This window comes from Falco rusticolus, chromosome 6, assembly GCF_015220075.1.
Source record: "Falco rusticolus isolate bFalRus1 chromosome 6, bFalRus1.pri, whole genome shotgun sequence".
In the NCBI taxonomy this organism is placed as follows: Eukaryota; Metazoa; Chordata; class Aves; order Falconiformes; family Falconidae; genus Falco; species Falco rusticolus.
The window spans coordinates 9,727,851-9,747,144 of NC_051192.1; the positions used below are offsets into that span (position 1 = coordinate 9,727,851).

General features: G+C 41.4%; 1 protein-coding gene across 1 annotated transcript in view; it reads left to right on the forward strand.

The window, feature by feature from the left end:
• PCNX2 (pecanex 2) overlaps positions 1 to 19,294 on the forward strand; it is a 159,630-nt gene that overhangs the window by 31,122 nt on the left and 109,214 nt on the right. Inside the window, exons 9-13 of the mRNA XM_037391395.1 lie at positions 6,780 to 6,915; positions 10,098 to 10,240; positions 11,589 to 11,742; positions 11,833 to 11,865; positions 19,033 to 19,204. Coding sequence (XP_037247292.1) covers positions 6,780 to 6,915; positions 10,098 to 10,240; positions 11,589 to 11,742; positions 11,833 to 11,865; positions 19,033 to 19,204 — 638 coding nt within the window. The remainder of the gene's footprint in view (positions 1 to 6,779; positions 6,916 to 10,097; positions 10,241 to 11,588; positions 11,743 to 11,832; positions 11,866 to 19,032; positions 19,205 to 19,294) is intronic.

Genomic DNA, 19,294 nt, shown 5'->3' on the forward strand with positions numbered 1-19,294 from the left:
CAACGCTGTTTTCAGCACGAATCCAAAATGCAGTCCTGTACCAGCTGCTATGAAGAAAACAAACTCTATCCCAGCCAAAACCAGCAGCAGATGAAAGAATGATTGCCCAGCCCTGAGAACAAAAACATTTTTCCCTCTTAGCTGCAGATTTTCCTGCCTGCCTAAGTGACACTTGGGCTTTCACTTGAAATCAATTGTATATATGCATCTAACTTGCTGTACACCTTTAAAAAAATAATTGTTCTAGTTTGAGCCTTCTGCTTTCTTGGTCAGGTACCTTTTTAATTTATGTATGCGATTATTAAAGTTATATTTAATGTTACGTATGTATATAATTGTATTTATGTATGTTTCATTATTATGCATGGTTCATCCATACCAGGACAATTCATGCATTCATGTTGTCCTTTTCATCTTCTGTCCGAGCATTTGGTCCTCTAAACTCCTCACTTTTTCAGATGAGGCTCTGACACTAAAACTAGGCTTCTAAGAAGCTATGTTATAGTTTAAGTGTAAAATCCTTTGCAGTGCAGAGAACTCCATTAAGAAAAAAAAATCTTTTTTTGTTTGTTTTGAGAATATATATTTTTTTTTCAGCAACAGCAGGGCCAATAGGTCAAAAAGAAGTAGTTGCAGCAAAAGAGTGACTGGCAAGTACTAAGAAAATAGTGTTAAAGTTACCTGCCAGTACAGCTGCAGAGTGCTAGTGTTTCTGGATCAGGGCGAAAGAGAGAACTTCAAGGGGTTGATTTGCATTCACATCCCTGAATAAGCTGCTTGAGTGCATTATACTATATGAAAGTTACCTATCTGAATGCCTTGGTGATACTGTATGTCTCCTGTATGAATTCATTAATGCTTCGGGATGTTCACTGTTGGAAAATTGCCCCCACCTTTGAGGTTCATTCCTCATAGGGGAAAGTAGACTTATAAGCAGATTATTATTTTTTTAAATTATTTTTAGCATTTCAAAATGCCCTTTTAGAATGACAAAAGAGTGTATCACTAAAACATCCTTCTATTTCCCAGCAAGGTGACCCAAATAACAAAGATCACCCACTGCTCTAGTAATAGGCTGCTGAGTCTTAAATATTTCTTAAAGCTGCTTGGCAGGTTCTGCAGTTCTGCAGCCGAGCACGTTTTGAGATGGATGTGACAAATATTATATAGTTCCTTTTGGGATTCAGTGACTTCAGGTGAGCTGGTCACCTGAGCTCTAGTGCTGCTTGAACAGGTAGACGAGTGTGGTGTGTGCATGCTGAAAATTGTAATGTTTGAACTGCAATGAAGCCATTGATTTTTCTGAAAAATACTCGTGGCAAACTCGGTAGCTTTTTCCTGCTGGCTTGCTGGGGACAGGAGGAAACGCTTGGCTTAGCTTGGCCGGTTCAAGTCCTTTCCTGTATTTGTAGGGGTTTTTAGCCCCTCTCTGTGGGCGCGGGGCAGGATGAGGCCGGGAGGTCGGAGGGGGCTGTGCTGCCACATGATGGCAGCAAAATCCTGCTCAGGGCTCGGAGCTTCCTGGGTCCTTCGGCTTTTGGGACTGGTTTCTCTTCCCTCCTCCCACGCTTTCAGAAGGAGAGCTAAAAGGGCAGTTTTAAAATACTCTGGAGATAATGGAACCGTGGGTGCTGTTAATGCATTAATCCCCGTAAAGCTGCATCTTCTCGAAATGCATCCTCTAGTTTATTAGTACACACTGTTTGCTTTTAAACTTACTACTTTTATCTTTGCTCTCAAATGTAATAGGCTTATGAATTATCACTTCAGGTGCTTGTGATCAAACTAAAAAAATCTGAATACTGAGAAGGAAGAGTGTACCTAGTGGATCCCTTTCTTACACCCGAGCAAGGCGGCGTTCCTAACTCCCTGCCTCCGTATTGCCCACAGCGCTGCTGGTAACACACTTTCCAAGGCACTTCTGTCCATGTGTAGGATCTGCCTTAATGAACTTAATATGTACCACTGCTCATTTTGTAGCCTCTTGCAAAACTTTTAACAGTGATCTTCTATTCTTTCCCGTCTGTTATGGCAGTATATCCAACTTTCCCATTCTGTAAACACAGGTGTGCTATCTTGCTGTCATTGGGGGTGTTAATATTGCTAGTTAAAACAAATGCCAAAATCCTCCCCAATCCTAGCAAAACATGAACAAGATTTAAGAGAGATTTCATCTTTAGCTTGAGCTCCCCTCGGAAGTAGCCGCTAAGAAAAATTAAAATACGCATTCTGAATCAATTGTATTCTTTTTTCTTACCAAAAAAGTGAAGACTGCCTCTTCTTCTTCTTCTTCTTCATGTTTTTTCCATGTTTGCTATGATTGGGTTTGTCACATAATTATCCAGTCTTAATGTGGCTATCACTTTGGCATATTTCAATTGTCTTACGTGCCTGAAGTTGCTTTTTAAGTCTTGTTATTTGGAAGTACACTTGGGAACTGCAAATCATCTGCTGCTTAAAAAAAAATAATATCCACAGCTGGTGGCTTTAATCTCAGTCCTGAATTGTGCAATCCTCTGGTCAGGTTGGTGCTGGCAGCTTTGTAGCAGAGACCTAATGAGTAACGGGGTAAAGATGTAGCAAGAAGCCTGTGTGATGAAGTGTAGGAGTGATTGGGACATGAAATGGCAGGGAGGCCATTTCAGGTGAGAAGGAGCAAAGCTGCTGAGGTGGTCGTGGTGGTAAGACACCAGCAATGACATTGAAAAATGGAGGTGCCATCAGTGAGCAGTGGGCTGCTGTTGATCCAGCACTTTCAGTGTCAGTTCAGACACCTACATCCATACCACAAACTGACCGTTTTAAAAGGGCACAGATGTAAGGGCGTTTGGAGTTCCTGCTATGTCGTTAGCACTAACTGGCTCTTGTGCAACTCGATCGCTCAGGTCTCGCTTCAGCAAGTGCTTTGAATACACCCCAGACCAATACCTCGGAAGTGGTTGCTGGTCGGATGTGCAGAAGGGGAGATTCCCAACTCTGAGCTTCACTCTGGCTTCTTCTAGCTATCAGCTGTATTATTATTATCATTGTAGACATTTATTACATGCTCTTAAGCTTTGTAGTGACCCACACAGCTGTCTGAAGCAATCCAGTGGGATCTTTCTGCCTTAAGCAGGTGAGGAGCAAGAGGAAGATGCTTTGTTATTGTGACTGTTGTGATGCTCGTTACAAGGGTCCTTGTCCTTTCTCCTGTGTGCAAGTTAAAATGTAATTTAGCTATGACCTGCAAAACAGCTGTATTGACCGGGATTTCTTTGCGGTGTGCCTGTGTAACGAGCTTACCTTGAGAGGTGTTCGGACTCAAGGCTAGCTAATCCTTAAAAAAGGGGACAGCTTGGGCTGGGTTATGTTTGAATGGCTTGGGCCAAATTGTCAGTGGTACAAGGCAACTGTCACAGACTAATCAGGGAGAAGGAAGATTTTTCCAGTGCTATGTGGTTATACTAAACATTCTCAAGTGTTACATGATTGCTCAACTAGCTTATGTTTACTCATCAGTGTTCTTACAAAACTGAATTGTGAGCCAGAAAAAAAATGCCTGACTTCATAACCAGTTATCAGTAGAGGGTGCTATGTAGCTTTTGCATTTGATCTGCATAAGTTGTATGTTTTTCAAAGATATTTTTAGTTAATAATTTATTATTCAAAATTTAGTTCAATTATACCTTTGCTTACATTAGCAGTGCAGTTTGCTGTAGTAGATCTTGATAACATTAATTTGATTCTGCAAATGAACAGATTTTCTGTTTATCAAGATTCCATGTTATACTGCGATCAGCTCTGTTATAATGATTTTATGATTACAGAGTGTTTGCTCCTATTTATATATGGTAATAAATTTATGGAATCTAGTTTATAAGCTTACAAAAACACAAACACCAACACCACCATCACATTTCTTACTGGTATTTGTTGTTCATGTGATAGCGCTGTCATCAGATGAGACAGCTTCTAAGTAGCTGTGCAAGCGATCCAGTGTCAGGGGGTAGCAAGTGAATGTCAGAAGGAGGTTGTGTGGAAGATAGGGATAAGTAGGAAAAAAGCAGCAAACAGGAGCTGAGGGGAACGGAAGATGAGGAAAGAGTAAGCAGATACAGAGAGATGAGGCTGATGAATAAAAGGTATAGATGGCAGATGAAGGCCAGATGACCGCTTCTGATTCTGGAGTTGTTGCTTTGCTCTCTGCCTTCCCAACTTCTCTGCCCTAATTGCCTTTTCAGGCCTAAGAAGTTTCCGATTTTTTTCCCACAGTCAGTGTCCCAGCTGCTTGCGGACTCTTCTGCCAGTTAGGCCACTGGTAGGTGGGGCTCTGGGCTCTCTTGGCTTTTCAGTTATCTTCAAGACTGGTGGGAAGTGATTTGATCTCTTAAGTTTATTCTTGGAAGAAGCCTTAGGAGTAGAAGAATTTTGATTTCTGAGAACTGATAGAGTAGAGTACCAGGGGAATATCTTTGTCTATCTATCCATCCTCTGCCATTTCCATTCTTGGTAAATGTGGGATAAAAGACACAGTCCAATCTAGAAATACTCTTGACTCCACTTGACTTTTGTAGAAAGACAGTTAAAGATGCAAAACGTTACTGGAGATTAACTCTTCATTTAGGAAGGCATGAGCAGTCCCTGTTCTATTCCCCTGCTGTTTTGTTGGGTTGCCTGTTGGGCAGGAGTTCCCAGGGTAGTGTCCTGCATAACCTGGGCTATGCTTGCTTTTTTCTTGCTGTGAACAGGGAGTCCCTGGGCTGTACCCATAATGACAAGGGATAGGACAGCTCATCCTGAGGAAAAAAAAAAAAAATCAAAAAAATCCATTGCTTTTCTTCAAGCTGAACAAGGTCACCTTTGAGTAGGGCACTTCCAAAATATGCAGAAGGCATGTCTGTCCTCCATAGTCTGTATCTGTGGGCATCTTCTTTCTGGGAGGCATGCCTCTAGGCTTTCTTCCCTTTCGTCCTGCCTAAATTTTTGGTTGAGATCCAGGATTTTGGATCAGTTCCCGTCTCTTCTGTATTCTTTGGTTATTGACTGCTGGTGAGGTGCTAAACAAGACCTGCAAAGGAGATTCGTTCTTACAGAGAGTTGCCTTGTGGCTGGGACACGTTGGGACAAGCGGGTTGTGTTGGCCCAAGTCCTCATTTCCTAGTGCTGTGCGAAGGGAACATGACAGCTGTCCTGACTCCGTGGGGCAGATGGTGCATCTGCCTGTAGCAGGAGGAGTGGGGAGTGCAAGGGAAGCCATGATGGTCAAGAACACGGGGTACTCTCATTTCTGTTCAGCTGATAGTTCTGGAATGGCAGATGGTGAGTGTCAGGTCTGGCATCCAAGCCTGATAGCAATCAAGGCTTTGAAAAAAAGTACCTGCCTGGCTCGGAGACCAGAGGTGGGATGGTGAGGCTGCTGGTTGTTGGTCCAGGCAGAGCTAGCAAGTCCTGGAGGGGAGAGGGAGAGAGTGGGCTTGTTTCAAGCAGTTGGTGTGACTCTTCAGCCCTGCTTCTAAGTAATCCAGACTTCTAAGTAATCCAGAACCTTATCCCAGCACAGCGCTAGCCACTGCAGCTGAAGTTAACAACCAGTTATGTGCAGGACAGCCACAATTTTAAAGCCCCTTTTGTTGGGCTTAACAAGGGTCACACAACAGCTTTAGGAATTGGTGCCCAGGGGTGAGGAAGGTTGAGTTAACTAAAATGAATAGGGTGGCTTGAGGGTAAGGGTATGCAAGATGAGGGGTTTATCCTTTGCTCTGCCACAGGCTTCCTGGCTGACGGTACACAGATCGCTCTAGTTTTTTCCTGCTTGTCTTTCCTTTATGGAAAACAGGAACAATAGGTATTGACTACCTTGCATGAGCACCGAGGTGCTTTCACCTCATGCAGATATGAAAGTAATAAGAGCCCCAGGCAGGCATCCAGAGGCAGGGGGGTAATGAGCTCAGAGCAGGGCGCCTGACGTATAAACCCTATTTGAAGAAAATAAGCTGGAAGTATCCAAAACAGATCTCTTCTCCAATTAACAATTATTTCATTTCAATATAGTTCTTGCTGAGACCCAGTCAGTCATGTCATGGTAGCGCACCATTTCTGCAGCCCACCAGGTATCACTGCTCTAAGTGCAGAAATTTCCTCAAGTACACTGTTTAAAGTGCTGTATCTACAACATCAAAACAGTAAACGTGGAGGGGAGGGGAATAAAAATAGCATCTTGCTCAGAGCCCTCCCAGGGTGAGTTTATGCTCAGTCCAGCGGATATCTGAGCTGGCCTTATGTGAGTTAGCTCAGATATCGTTGTCGTCTTGCTAGGGCAGAAGTTCTTGTAGCCTGAATTCTCGGTAGGGGAAATTAGTACCCGCCGAATTCAGTGCAGGTGAGGCCAGACTGGCTCTGGTACCTAAGTGAGCTTGTTTGAAAGCTAATCCAGGATCTCTGCAGTAGCTGCCCTGCGGTCTTGCTTTGTAGATACGCAGCTCTTGACCTGAATTGTTCTCGGTGGACAGAACAAGGCGCTTCTGAAGTGCGATTCATTGTAGGTGTTCATCTCAAGATGAGAAAAAATACTCTACAGAAGTATCTGTTTCTCTGTGGTGGATGTGGTAGACCATGTGTATCTAAGTTTGGGTGTGAACTGCTTTGTGGGTCTGGACTAGATTTCAGGTGTCAAGGTGGAAGGCTCCATGTCCCGTGAGCCAAAAGCAAAGCAATTACAGGCTTCTTCCTGTAATGCTTCAGAAATACTAGAAAAATAGCGCTGCTTAGAACAGTTTCTTTCCTTTCTCCCCTCTGCACAGTGAAATGCAGTTCAGCTCCTCCAGTACCACCACTTCAGAGAGCCAGGAACCATCTTCGGGGGATCAAGCAGCAAGTGCGCTTCAGCAGCAGCTCTTACTGATGGTGGCACGAAGGACCCTTTCAGAAAGCCCACGGGTATATTGTAATAGCTCAGTTTCTAGCATTTTGATAAACTGCTTTATAAACAAATGCTGCAAGAATGTTCCTGTTACTTTTCTGTGCTACTTGCGGGAGAAGTTGTATTTTATGTTGATGGATGCAATTCAGCTGCTGTCTGCTGACACTGAGTAGTGTCCTAGGGGAGCACTTAAAGACTCCACCACCTAAAAAGTTGTTCTTCTATCTTCAGTCTTACTGCGTTTGAAAGAATGAGGGCACAGCCGGCAGGATTTTAGACACACTACCAGATTTTATTAGTATGAAGTGTTTATTTCAGAGTCATTACTATCATAAAACCACGTCTGGTTTCACTTTTCTGAATCGGGCAACCAGAATTCTAGGTATCTGTCGCAGAATGTCAAAGCCACCTCCTCATCGTATCTGGTAAAAGACAAAGGCCCTCAGAGTTCAGTTTGTATGGTAATATGTGGACATACTTGAACTTTACAGTTTTGCAGGTCTGTGACCAACAGCCTAAGTCTGTAATCTGGTTTTACAATTCCTTTTATAATAACTTTAACCGTCTCTTTTCTTCCATGGTAAACTCTGGTTTGGTATTTATGAATAACCTTAAAATGCCAGTTAATTATCTTTCACCTTAGATTTTGCACAGGAACTTAAAGCTAGAAGCAACTTGTATAAAGGAACTATTTTAAGTTAAAAATCAGGAAATTGTCCTGAATTGTGTATTTTAGATTGGGAAAGAGGCTTTCATATAAAGGCTCAGATATTTTCCAGATATTTATAATCTTATAAACTGTCTGTAAATTAGAGAACAATTATGCTTTTTTGTCCTTTTCTTTTTTTCCCCTCTTCTGGGAAAACTGGACCATTAAGAAGTAAGATGCATTGCTCAAGATCACATAATTTGTAACAAGGCCAGGCAGTAATTTCAGAACTTCCTGGTTTCTGATTTTATTTATTTATTTATTTATTTAAAATTAAACGTGAAATTCTGAGCCCATGTAAGTCAGGAAAAGTTCTGTCATTGATGTGAGTAAAGCTAGGGTTTCAGGCTGTCTCTGGCACTGTATAAATTTATGAAGTGAATATTTATAAGCTCTTTTTTGACGGGAGTCACAATTAGGCTTAGTGACTTGCTCAGGGCTAGTCAGAGAGTTTCCAAGATGCAGCTCCAAAATCTGACTGCAGCCCACGTACTGCAAACCTCATGTAATGGACTTCATCCAAATGTTACAGTTCCTCAGGAGCCAAAATGTTCACTTATGCACTCAGTTAAATATGTGTGAAGCTGTTCTGAGGACCAAACAATCAGATCCTCAGGTGTTTTTAATGGACTCTTCGCCATCATTTTGATATTTATTTTTTTTAATTTATTTAGTTATAGTGAGCAGTCTAGATTACAAGAGTGAAGCTAGTGATTGTGGTTGGTTGATTTTCGTGTTAACTTTCTGTTGGGAAATAGGACCCAAGAGAAAAAAACCTGTGCCAGTATTAGCAACTGTAATATTTTAAAATATATTTTTTTTCTTTAAAAATACCCCAGCTCCCTTAAGTGACTTTTTAAAGTGGTAATAGAAATATTGAAATTTTGAGTACCTAAAGTACTTTTAGATTTCAAAGTCAGCGTGGTGAAAGGATTGCAATCAGTCTCACAGCTTTTAAGTTACTTGCGATTGTTACTAAGTGAAAGAACGCTGAATAGCCCAGCATCCCTTTGCATGTCTGAACACTCAGAGCTACCCGGCACCACATGACTGTATGCTTTTAGTCAATTGGAGGCATGAGATAAAAATGTATAAAGTTGAGATAAAATGTATAAAATTGAATTTCTTTCTCTGAAGCTTAAGCTAGCCTGTTTTACCTCATGTTTGCCAGCAGATTGAGGTTATCAGTGAGTTGGTTCCCAGCTGATGGTGCCAGCAATAAATTAATTCGCGTGTAAATTATGTGTAAAAATCCTGGAAAGTGAGGATTAGAAATTTTTCCAATAATCTGAGAGAAAATTTAACAATTCCTATATGCAGGGGGACAGTTGTTTTTTTTAAAAAAAAGTATTTTGCTAATAGTTAGAATCCAGGAATATGATGAATTACTTCAACAGAAATCCCCTTCTCTGCCTAGGGAAGTTAATCTAACACAAATAATTCTAGTGCAAACATTGCCCAGAGTTCCATTATAGGTATATTTGTTATCTAATGTTGATTAATTATCTTTAACAAGGGGGGTGGGGGCTAGAAGGAGGTTGAAAACTACTAGACTTGACAGCAATTAGAAATCTCAAATTCTTCTTGAAAGAAAAAGAAGTGATTCCTTCCCCTTAGTCAATTATTGGCGTACCTTGGAAAGAAATCGCTACTTTTCAGAGGTTTTTTTGGTTTTTTTTTTTTATTCTGTTGACTAGCTCTGCAGGCTTGGCTGATGGTCTGTAGATAAGCTCCCCTCACCACAAGTGCTGGTGAAGGAGTGCAGGTGTAGAGCTGGCTGAGATCTGAAATGCTGTAGTTCAAACAGACAAGAAAAAAAGGCCTTAGAACCTGACAAAAGCAGTATTCAAAAGGATGAATTTATGGTTGTGATGGTAAGATTAAAGATTAGTGACTCTTAAACTAGTGATGTTTATGCTTTTTGTGCCTGTTGGCAGGTTTTTTCCCCTCCTTTTGCTGTGGCGGAGGGTGCATGCCTGATGTGGTATTAGAAGCATCTCAGGAAAGATAAACAAAGCTGTGCTCTGGAAGGAGAGTTGCTAAGTCACACCTCTAGGCCTTAAATTTTACTTGATTTTTTTGATTAAAACCACAGATTTTTCCTATCATGTGTGGTTTTGTGTTGTGCTGTAATTAGCCTGACGCATGGAAAAATCTTCAAAAGGAAATTTTAGGCAAGCAGTGGGTCAGGACTAAAAAAATAAATATTTTTTTAAATGGGTATTTAGTATTTATGTTTAAAGCATACTATCACTGTTGAGCTTCACAATTGATACAGCTTCTGTCCATCTGCAATAATTAAGCAGGTGTGATATTTTTGTTTCTAATTTAAAATGAAGAAAACAAGTACACTCCTACTATCCCTTTTAGGGGAAACAAAATTAATCTGAAACCTCATGTAAATTTGGCCTTTTAAACACCTGTTTTGCTGGCAGCCATATGCCAATGTGAAAAGAGTTTTGTGTATTTCTGGTTTGTTTGTTTTTAAAGCAACCCAGCCGGGACCCTGAGGATTCTTCCTGTTCCTCAGCACAGCGGAAACTGAACAGGCAGTTTTACAGATTTATTATATTCCCTGGCAAATGGATTAAAGTCTGGTATGATCGTCTTACCTTGTTGGCATTGTTAGACAGGTAAGCCTTTTTTTTAATGCAACTTTATATAATATTACGATGGGTGGCTCCACGTGTCCGTAGAGCAATGCAGCCCGCTAGAGAAATAACAAGTGAGCGTTGTATTAGTGTCTTATATTCAGGTTGAGTAGATGGACGGATGCTTGTTTGCTTTAAGCTGAAGGAAATGCTTTCCTTTGGAGTTGGTTTTGGTGTTTCTTGCTACCCTTCGTCTTCAAGCAGACACCTTGATTCATGTGAGCACCAGGCTTGTGGAATAATCTTTAATTTCATTCTCAGCTGTTGGATCAAATGGTTCTGAGCTTTCTGGTGAGAAAATCCAGGTTTTGTGCAAAAATACAGAAGTGGGAGGGTCCCAGGGTGTTGTAAACCAAGTACTCCAATCTTTAAAAAGAAATTATAGAGTAATACTGTGGAGGAGATCTTTCAGCTACTCCTTCTGTTCTGGTTCAGGTTTATTTGTTTAGAGAGAACTGCTTGTCTCGGCATCTCTCCTTTTTCTAGTCTGTCAGCTCATTTGGCATCAGCTCTTCAGGCAGTACCCTTTGCCCTTAGACCTCATGTAGTAGTCTGCTGGACTACTAAGACCTTCAAACGTGTTAGCCTACATACCCAATGGCTGCTGGCTCTCCTGTCTCTGTATGAGCTCCACAGCAGAAATTCCAGATGTCAGTTTTATGTGCTGCAGAAACCAGGTTGTTTAGTCAGGGAGCTTAGGTCCGGATCAGGTACTTACTTACCTGTGGTGTCTTATCCCCGTGTTTGAATTGCATGGAAAGCATCTGCTGATACACTTTTGTTATAGCTGAATGTTAGCATTGGTTTTTATCTCAGCTTCCGTGTTTTAATAGAACAGATAAAAATGAATAAAACATGAGATGTCAAATTTGGTGTTTCATCTAATGAATTCTTTGTTGTCAGACATGTATTTTCCATTAAACGAAAGCCTTATTTCCTCATTTAGAAGTATTTGGGTGTTGGGTTTTGGGGGGGATTGTTTTTGGGGGTTTTTTTGGGTTTTTTTGTTTTTTTGTTAATAAACATACACTTGCCTACATTCAAATCAGCTCCACCGTGGAATTGTATTTGGCCAGTGAAATTGGAGGGTGCTGGACTTCAGTACATATGCCTTTTTTTCTATAAATTTTAGCTATCATAGAGGATAAGGTCTTTGGCATGGGGGTGAAATACCATTGAACATGGAAATGTAGTTTTGGAAGCAAAACCTTGGATCCTGTGAATTCTGATAGCTTCAGCAATGACAGTTCATACTAGCTGTAAATGGACCTGCCTTGCTCTAACGAATATATAAATATTTGTACATCTCTTAACACTTTTATTCACATAGGACAGAAGATATAAAGGAGAATGTATTTGCTGTCCTTCTAGTAGTTCTCGTTTCACTTCTTGGATTCCTGACTCTGAATCAAGGCTTCTGTAAAGACATTTGGGTTCTGTTGTTCTGTCTTGTGATGGCCAGCTGCCAGTATTCTCTCCTAAAGGTGGGACACGTGTTCATATCCAATTGCTGAATTCTAACTTCTACAAAGGCAAAATCCTGTAAGCAAACTCTTTTTTTCTGTTTTTTCTAGAGTGTTCAGCCCGATCCTGCTTCACCAATACATGTAAGTCTTGGCCAGTAGAACAAGTCTTTCTCCTTTATTATCACTACTGTACTGTGAAACAGTTGGCTGTTCAGTGAAACACAAGTAGAAGTAGTTTATTGTTCTAGGTGATTTATGAAAATGAGCAAGATACTGTTGGTGATTTTGAGACTTTTTGCTGTTTTTTTAATTAATTTTAAGCTATTTGAATTTATCACAGCTATTAAAAAAGCACGATTTCTTTAAGCTAAAATATGCAGTAAACCCAAATGCATCTGGACTGATTTGCTGAAATTCCATCCTGTGGTATCAGTCAAGCCTTTTCTTTCCTTTAGAAACAGTGACTGAAAACAGCTGAAGTACCAGATTAGCAGCTTGGTCATTGGTCAGCTGGGGTTTTAAATCTTTTTTTGGTGGGTGTGTCTGTGTGATTGGGAATTGATTTTTTTTATTTTATTTTTTTTTAAAAATCTGGTGTAGCAGATTTATTTCCCAGCAGTATTATTAATAGCTCATCAGGTAGCACAAGTGTTTTCCCTTTGTTGTAATACAGTCACATTTTCTGTGCTTGTGTCCTGAAGAAATGGTCAAATCTATGGGTGAACGCAGGGTGTAAGGATCTTTGCTGGTTGCTATTTGCCTGTTGAGTGTATCTGAGAAACTGAACTCTGATGGTGACAACCACCTTGCAAAGAACCAGTTCCTTACTGAAGTCTGTCCTTGTTATAGGACTGGTTTAGGAGCATCATCCTACAACTGCAACCTGACATCTCCACCTGTCACAGTGTCAAGGCATTTTTGATATGTGAATTTTGGAAGATGTTTCGGTGGTCACGAGGTCCCTTGCTTGCTTTTACACTGGCTGCTTAGTTGCTCACGTTTCTTACTTAGCTCTTTGAATGTTTCTGAAGATGCCCCCTCTTCCCTCAGGGTTCAAACCCAGTGTGTTGAAAACTACAGGCCTGCTGGATCATTTCCCTTTGGCAGGGAGTAATTATTTTTGTCAGTTGAGAGGCTAGAAATACAGGCTGAACTTGAAACTGAGGTTATTTGCAAGTGTATGTTACACATTTCACGGAGATGAATTTCAGAAGATTCTTAGTTTATTTTCCCTGCCAGTTATTATGGGGTGAACTTACAGTATTGTTGGTTATAATGCATTTACAGGAAATATCTGTCTGCATAAAAAGTAGGGAAGGCTAATAAACAGCAGCTTACACATTGTCAGGTAATATTTCAATCCATTAAAGAAATATTCCTACCTCAGTAAGAAGCTGGGATTTTGGGGGACTAAAATATTAATTGCCAGTTCAACTAGCACGTGCTCATTCACAGTAATGTGAACTGTAATCAAATAGTTTGCACTTACTCAGACATTACTAATATGTACAGTTGTTTAAAGGGGTGGCAAGCAGTTTAATCAAAACTTCATTATAAGCCTATCTAGCCCATATTTTTTAATAGTATTAAAGACAAAGTAGCTAATGAAGTTTAAGCAGAACATTTTTTTTATGCAGAATCCATGTTTGCATTTCAGACTCCCTCAATACTGTTACAAGTATTATTTACCATACTGTATTTTGTTAAGTCATGCAGCAATGTAAGTAACTAACAATAGGTATATTCCCATCTTCTATATGCTTTCCTAAAACTTTATGGGGAATGTTTTCTTGCAGACCTTTTGGTGCACCATACAAACTCCAATGGAAGTACAATTTAGAGAGGTTTTCCACAGAGGGTTTTAAAGGTGGGAGGCATTATAGATGAAGTGAAAATAGAAGATTAGCGATTTCTACATTATATCTTTTTAGAAAACAACAGATATTTGTAAAAGCTTGCTTGAGGTAGTAAGCATCACAAAAATAAGAAAAGGCAGTGAGAAAAGATGCCCCATGTACTGTTTCATAATTCATGTGACTGCATTAAAATTAAAAAGAATAACATGTCTTGATGTTAATGTAAGGATGCAGAATGGAGGGATCAAAGAATGAGCAGTACCATGTCCATGAATGAAAATGCAGCTGAGATTTTTTCAGTGTGAAACAAATCGTTGCGAGCCACAGATTTGCACAGTGAATTTATTTCTATTTTTGGATTCATGAGTAGCCGCTAATGCCTCATGTTATCCATACCTGCCAAGGAGGTTCCAAACTTTTTCCCTGTCTCTCACATGCAGACTTTGTTACTGTTTGATGTGACTTTGTCACCTCTAGCCTATACCATCTTGAAAGACTCTGCTTTAAAATACCATCCAGTCAATTCAGAAAACACAGTGTCGAGGGTTACGTAAGTTTTTGTTCTGAACTCCTTCTGAGCACCAGTGTATTCACTTCCTGGTGCTGAGGAAGAGCCGGCTGACTAAATCCCATAAGGTCTGGTAGTCTGGTACAATTCTATTGGAGATATGATTATTTCTTGCTCCCCCTGCCATGCTGTGGCAGCTAGGGTCTCTGAGATGGACACTGCATGTTGTCTGTCACTGTGGTAAGGTATGAGTTTCAGTACATAGAGAAGAACCTATCTAACTCGGCTAATTTTCTGAATTTTATATTCATTTATACTCATTGAATGGTAATAATGGTTCTGTTTTGATTAACTTTGGTGTTTAAATTGGAACTTTCCAGGTTCTACAGCTAATGCTGGCTACTGCCATTTATTGTAGCTGCAGGTTTAGTACTGTTGCCGGCTGCAAGATGAGTACCTAATTTTCCTGTCAGCCTGTGCTTTAGCCTTTCCAGTTCTGGTCCACTGGGAGTTGGTGGCCTTTAGTTGCTGTTCACACAAGAGTATGTGGTTCTGGGATGGTGAAATTCAGGCACAGCCTTCTCACTGGAGTGGTGGGGAGAAGAAAATAAAGTCCACCCCAAGTGTGAGTTGTATCAGTTTATTAACAGCAGAATATATTGGAGGTGCCAGCGACTGGAAGGTATTAAATACAGAGATCCAAGGGATCCTTGTCATGTGCATTTCAATGTTTTAGACAAGTGGCTTTTCAGAATTTCTCGGTATTGGTCAGGCAGCAGCAGATTGGGCAATAAAGGCTGTGTCTGTAGTAAATGACTGTAAAGAAGGATCATGAGAGCTTGTCTGTAAGCCACTCATAAGACGACACCTGTGTAGCTCAGGATCCAGCTCAAATTTACAAAGGCATTTGAGCTTGGAAAGATTGTAGTCACACTCTTAATAAGATTTATGGCATTGCTTGCATAACTTAATTGTCTCGGTCCCATTACCTGCCAGAGCAGATAGCTAACTCAGTTGGGTAGCTACCAGAGGCAGTTTCATAAATTCCATAAGCCACTTAGAAAGTATTTTTAATTTGTCCCTAAATGCTTTTCTTAGAACTGAGCACGCATACTTTTCTTTTTATATAAAGTCTTCTTTTTCATCTTGCATGTGTGCACCCACAAACAAAAAAATCATTAGACCTTTCTGAAATTTCCCTATCAAAATGCTTTGCAGTTGAAAGTGCTATTTTACTAAATTGTGAAATTATTCTAGCTTTGTTGAAAATGTTAGTATTTTTATCAAAATACGAGATACAGCAGTGCTGTGTTTGTAGGATGTGAATATATTTCTGAAACATATTCATGAGAAACATGAACCTGAAAAAGTCAGTGACATTTTTTGGCAGACTTAGGAAAAGGAAGAGGTTTCACCAACATTTTTATCAGCAGAGAAAAAAAATGATTGTTCAGCAAATGAGATGTCAAATATAAAAGGAATCCTTCTTCATTATTTAAATTCTTCTGAAGGAGAATGCAGAGTGAAGTAGTTTTACCACATTTAAATCAGTTTTGTGTGTCAAAATTCAATGAATTTGTCTAGTAGAACAAAATGAGCCCTTAATATCTAAAATATCTTGTTGATGACTTGCACTGCCTTATGCCTGTTTTGATGAAGGGCTGCCTAACTTGGCCTGTGAGTGGCAGGCACAAGAGGGCTTTGCCACTTTTATTTTTTTTTTTATCTCCCTAAAGCCTTGAAAAGAGGAAATGTAATGTCCATCCCCCGGCTGTGGCTTTCACGCGCTGTCCCAGTAATCCTCTCTTTCCTAGAAGGTATCTGCTGTTGGCCTGAAACCAGTCCTGTCCTGAATAATCCCCCTTGCACAAAGGCTGTAAATGGCAGTGAAATACAGCACCAACGTTTGCAGCAGTTCCTCCTTCTTGTGTTGCCTGTTCCTCAGATGTGGGGGCTGCTCTGGGCAGCTCGTTCAGCTCGAGTGCATCCCGAGCAGTGTGACAGCTGTGCAGCTGGTGTCCTTCCGAGCACATAGCTGCTGCGTTGCTTCGCTCCTGGTGATCCAGTAGTTGGCAAGATTTTGCTTTTAGGTTTCTGTCTCATTCCGCACCGCCACCTGAAAAATAGTGGAGGTAGTACTTGCTCGCATTTTGCAGGCTTCGGACAGACATGGAAAGCTGCTTCCTCAGTTCTAACTAGCATCATTGTTGTTAGCATGGTGAGAATGATTTATTTGGACTAGACTAGACTATTTCATTTGGAAGGGACCTACAACGATCACCTGGTCCTACTGCCTGACCCATTCAGAGCTGACCAAGTTACAGCAGGTTGTTAAGGGCATCGTGCAAATGCCTCTTAAACGCTGACAGGCTTGGGGCATCGACCTCCTCGCTAGGAAGCCCGTTCCAGTGTTTGACCACCCTCGCGGCACACAAACGTCCCGATGTCCACTCCGAACCTGCCCTGGTGCAGCTTTGAACCGTTCCCACGCGTCCTGTCGCTGGGTACCAGGGAGGAGAGCTCCGCACCCCCCTCTCCAGCCCCCCCTCGGGGAGCCGTGGGAGCAGTGAGGTCGCCCCTCAGCCTCCTTCGCCCCCAGCCAGACAAGCCCCAAGTGCCCAGCCGCTCCCCACAGGACGTGCCTTCCAGCCCCTGCGCCGGCTTTGCTCTCCTCCCCTGGGCACGCTCAAGGACTTTCACGTCCTTCTTCAGTTGCGCGGCCCAGAACCGCTCGCAGCGCCCCAGGCGAGGCTTCAGCGGGGCGGAAGGCGGTGGGGCAATGCCCCCTGCCCCCAGCCGTGCTGTGCCCCCCGGGGCGCGGGCTGCCCTCCTGGCACCGGCTCGCGCTGAGCCCGCTGCCGCCCAGCACCCCAGGGCCCTTCTGCTGGGCTGCTCCCAGCCGCTCCTCGCCCAGTTCATACCTGTGCCCGGCGTTACGCCGTCGGAGGGGCAGAATCCGGCACCACGACTGGTTAAGTTTCATCCCGTTAGTCACAGCCCAGTGCTCCAGTCTGTCCGGACCCTTCTGCAAGGCCTCCTGTCCCTCAAGAGAGTCAGCAGCACCTCCCAGTTTAGTATCACCAGCAAACTGGCTAACGGTGCGTTCAGCTCCCGCATCCAGGTCGCTGATAAATACACTGAGCAGGGCTGGCCCCAGAACTGAGCCCTGAGGAACACCACCGGTGGCTGGTCACCAGCCAGAGGTAGCCCCATTCACTACAACCCTTTGAGCTCTGCTCTTCAGCCAGTTCTTCACCCAGCGCACCGTGAACTACTTTAGAATTAAGAGTTGAATATACACTGCAAACCTAATTGAGTATGTCAGCGTTCTGCTTGGAACTGAAAGGTGTGTGGAGCTGAACCTCTGGACTTCTAGTCATCAACTCTGTCTTGCCCAACTGCCTTCAAATAATTACCACACAAAGATACGACCTGGGTTCTGTAATTCAAGAGATAAGAGAAGAATATAACAGCATGATAAAATAGACCTTGGTCTGGAGTGCACATCAGGGTATAAATCATTAAGCAGTTGTTTAGATGCAGTATTTACTGATTTCTTTTCCTAAGGCACAGCTTGTATTTAAGATAAATGAACTGACATTTAAAAACAGGCAGAAAGTAATATTTTAAGTGATTTTTTTTTAAATCAGATTTTATCTTTCTAGTTCTCCTTTGATTGTTTCATGGGTGTGTCCTACTTAAAAAAAAAAAAAAACCAACAAAAAAACCCAACAAAAACAACAAACCACAAATGGCAGTAGTAAAATTAAAAGTGATTAAACAGCTAGGGTTTGCCAGTCTGACTTGATTCATATTCCATGGATGTGAGGTACGATATAAGCCTGCTAGTTCCCTGCAAGCTGCCACCTTGTTAACTGCTTGATCCCAAAAGACACTACAGATCAGTTAATAGCAATGCTAACATACGAGCCTGGCTGGCGGCCAAACAAATACGGCCGCTGTTTCAAATCAGTAAGTAGACTCAAAAAAGAAACGATCTTTTATTATACTCAAATTACATTTTGCAAATAAGAACAATTTCACAGCAACTTTATGCAAGGCAAACTCAAATCCTTGTCACTTTTCTTCCTGGCTTTTCACACTCAAGGAATCTTTTGACTCACCAGTGTTCAAAATGTCTTATTTACCCTTAAGCTTGCTACCAGGAGAACTATTAAGTTATTTCTTAAACATCTGTTATTCCCCCTGGCCCACAGCCCCACAGCAGTGTTTTGTAGGATTAGTGCGAATCAGTCAGGTGAGAGATGTGTATAAAAGACTTAAGAATCCTTCCACTTATTAATTCCTTTGGATCATCATTTCAAAGTGCAGCATGAGAGAGAGACCAGAAACGGCTGCTGAGTGTCACCCCCTCCAGGAGGGACACTGATTTGCTGTCAAGCGGTTCAAATCAACGAAAAAATTGTATTGTTGCAAAAAATCAATCTCCATGCTGAACAAGGTACCTGGGAGGTGCTCTACGATTTTTTTACTTCCCAGGATGCAATTAAAATTCTTACATTTCATAAAGTAAAAAAGAAAAAAAAGTCTAACTACCAGAAGCTGACATTCATTAAAATAAAAAGTAATAAAGAAAAAAAAAAATTGTATTGAAAAGAAAGTTCCAGACAGATTGAGATTTTTTTTCTCCACAGAAAATTACAACTTCTGCTATTAGTGTGTTTTGAAAGGTCCAAAAGGTTAGATTTTCAAAAGTGTGAGTGGTTGCTGGAGTTAGCTGTAACTGCTTTTTGTGCCTTTTGAAAGTCTCCTCTGGAGAAGATAAAATACCTTGTAACATTTTTATTATTAATTAGTATGTGTAAGTCATTAAAATATTTTGCCTGACTTGTGACCTTCTCTCCTGTTTAATGCAGTGCAACGCAGTAGGAGAATGAATGCAAAATTCAAATGTGGTTGTGTTTGGTTTTTTTTTCCCCCAAGGGACACAATAAAATCATAACCTACAGCAGACCTGTATATTTTTGTATACTGTGTGGCCTTATTTTGCTGCTAGATGCTGGATCTAAAGACACAAATCCTCCCGTTTATACAATGTATGGCTTGAAGCTCTTTTCGCCTAGATCCCTCCAGTCAGCCAGAGACCATGTGATAGGTGAGTCAATTTTTTTTCTTAGCGCTGTAAAAATGAATTAAGCGTTAGCCGGGGAAGCCTGTGTTTTCTCGTGTTGGCAATCAAACGCAT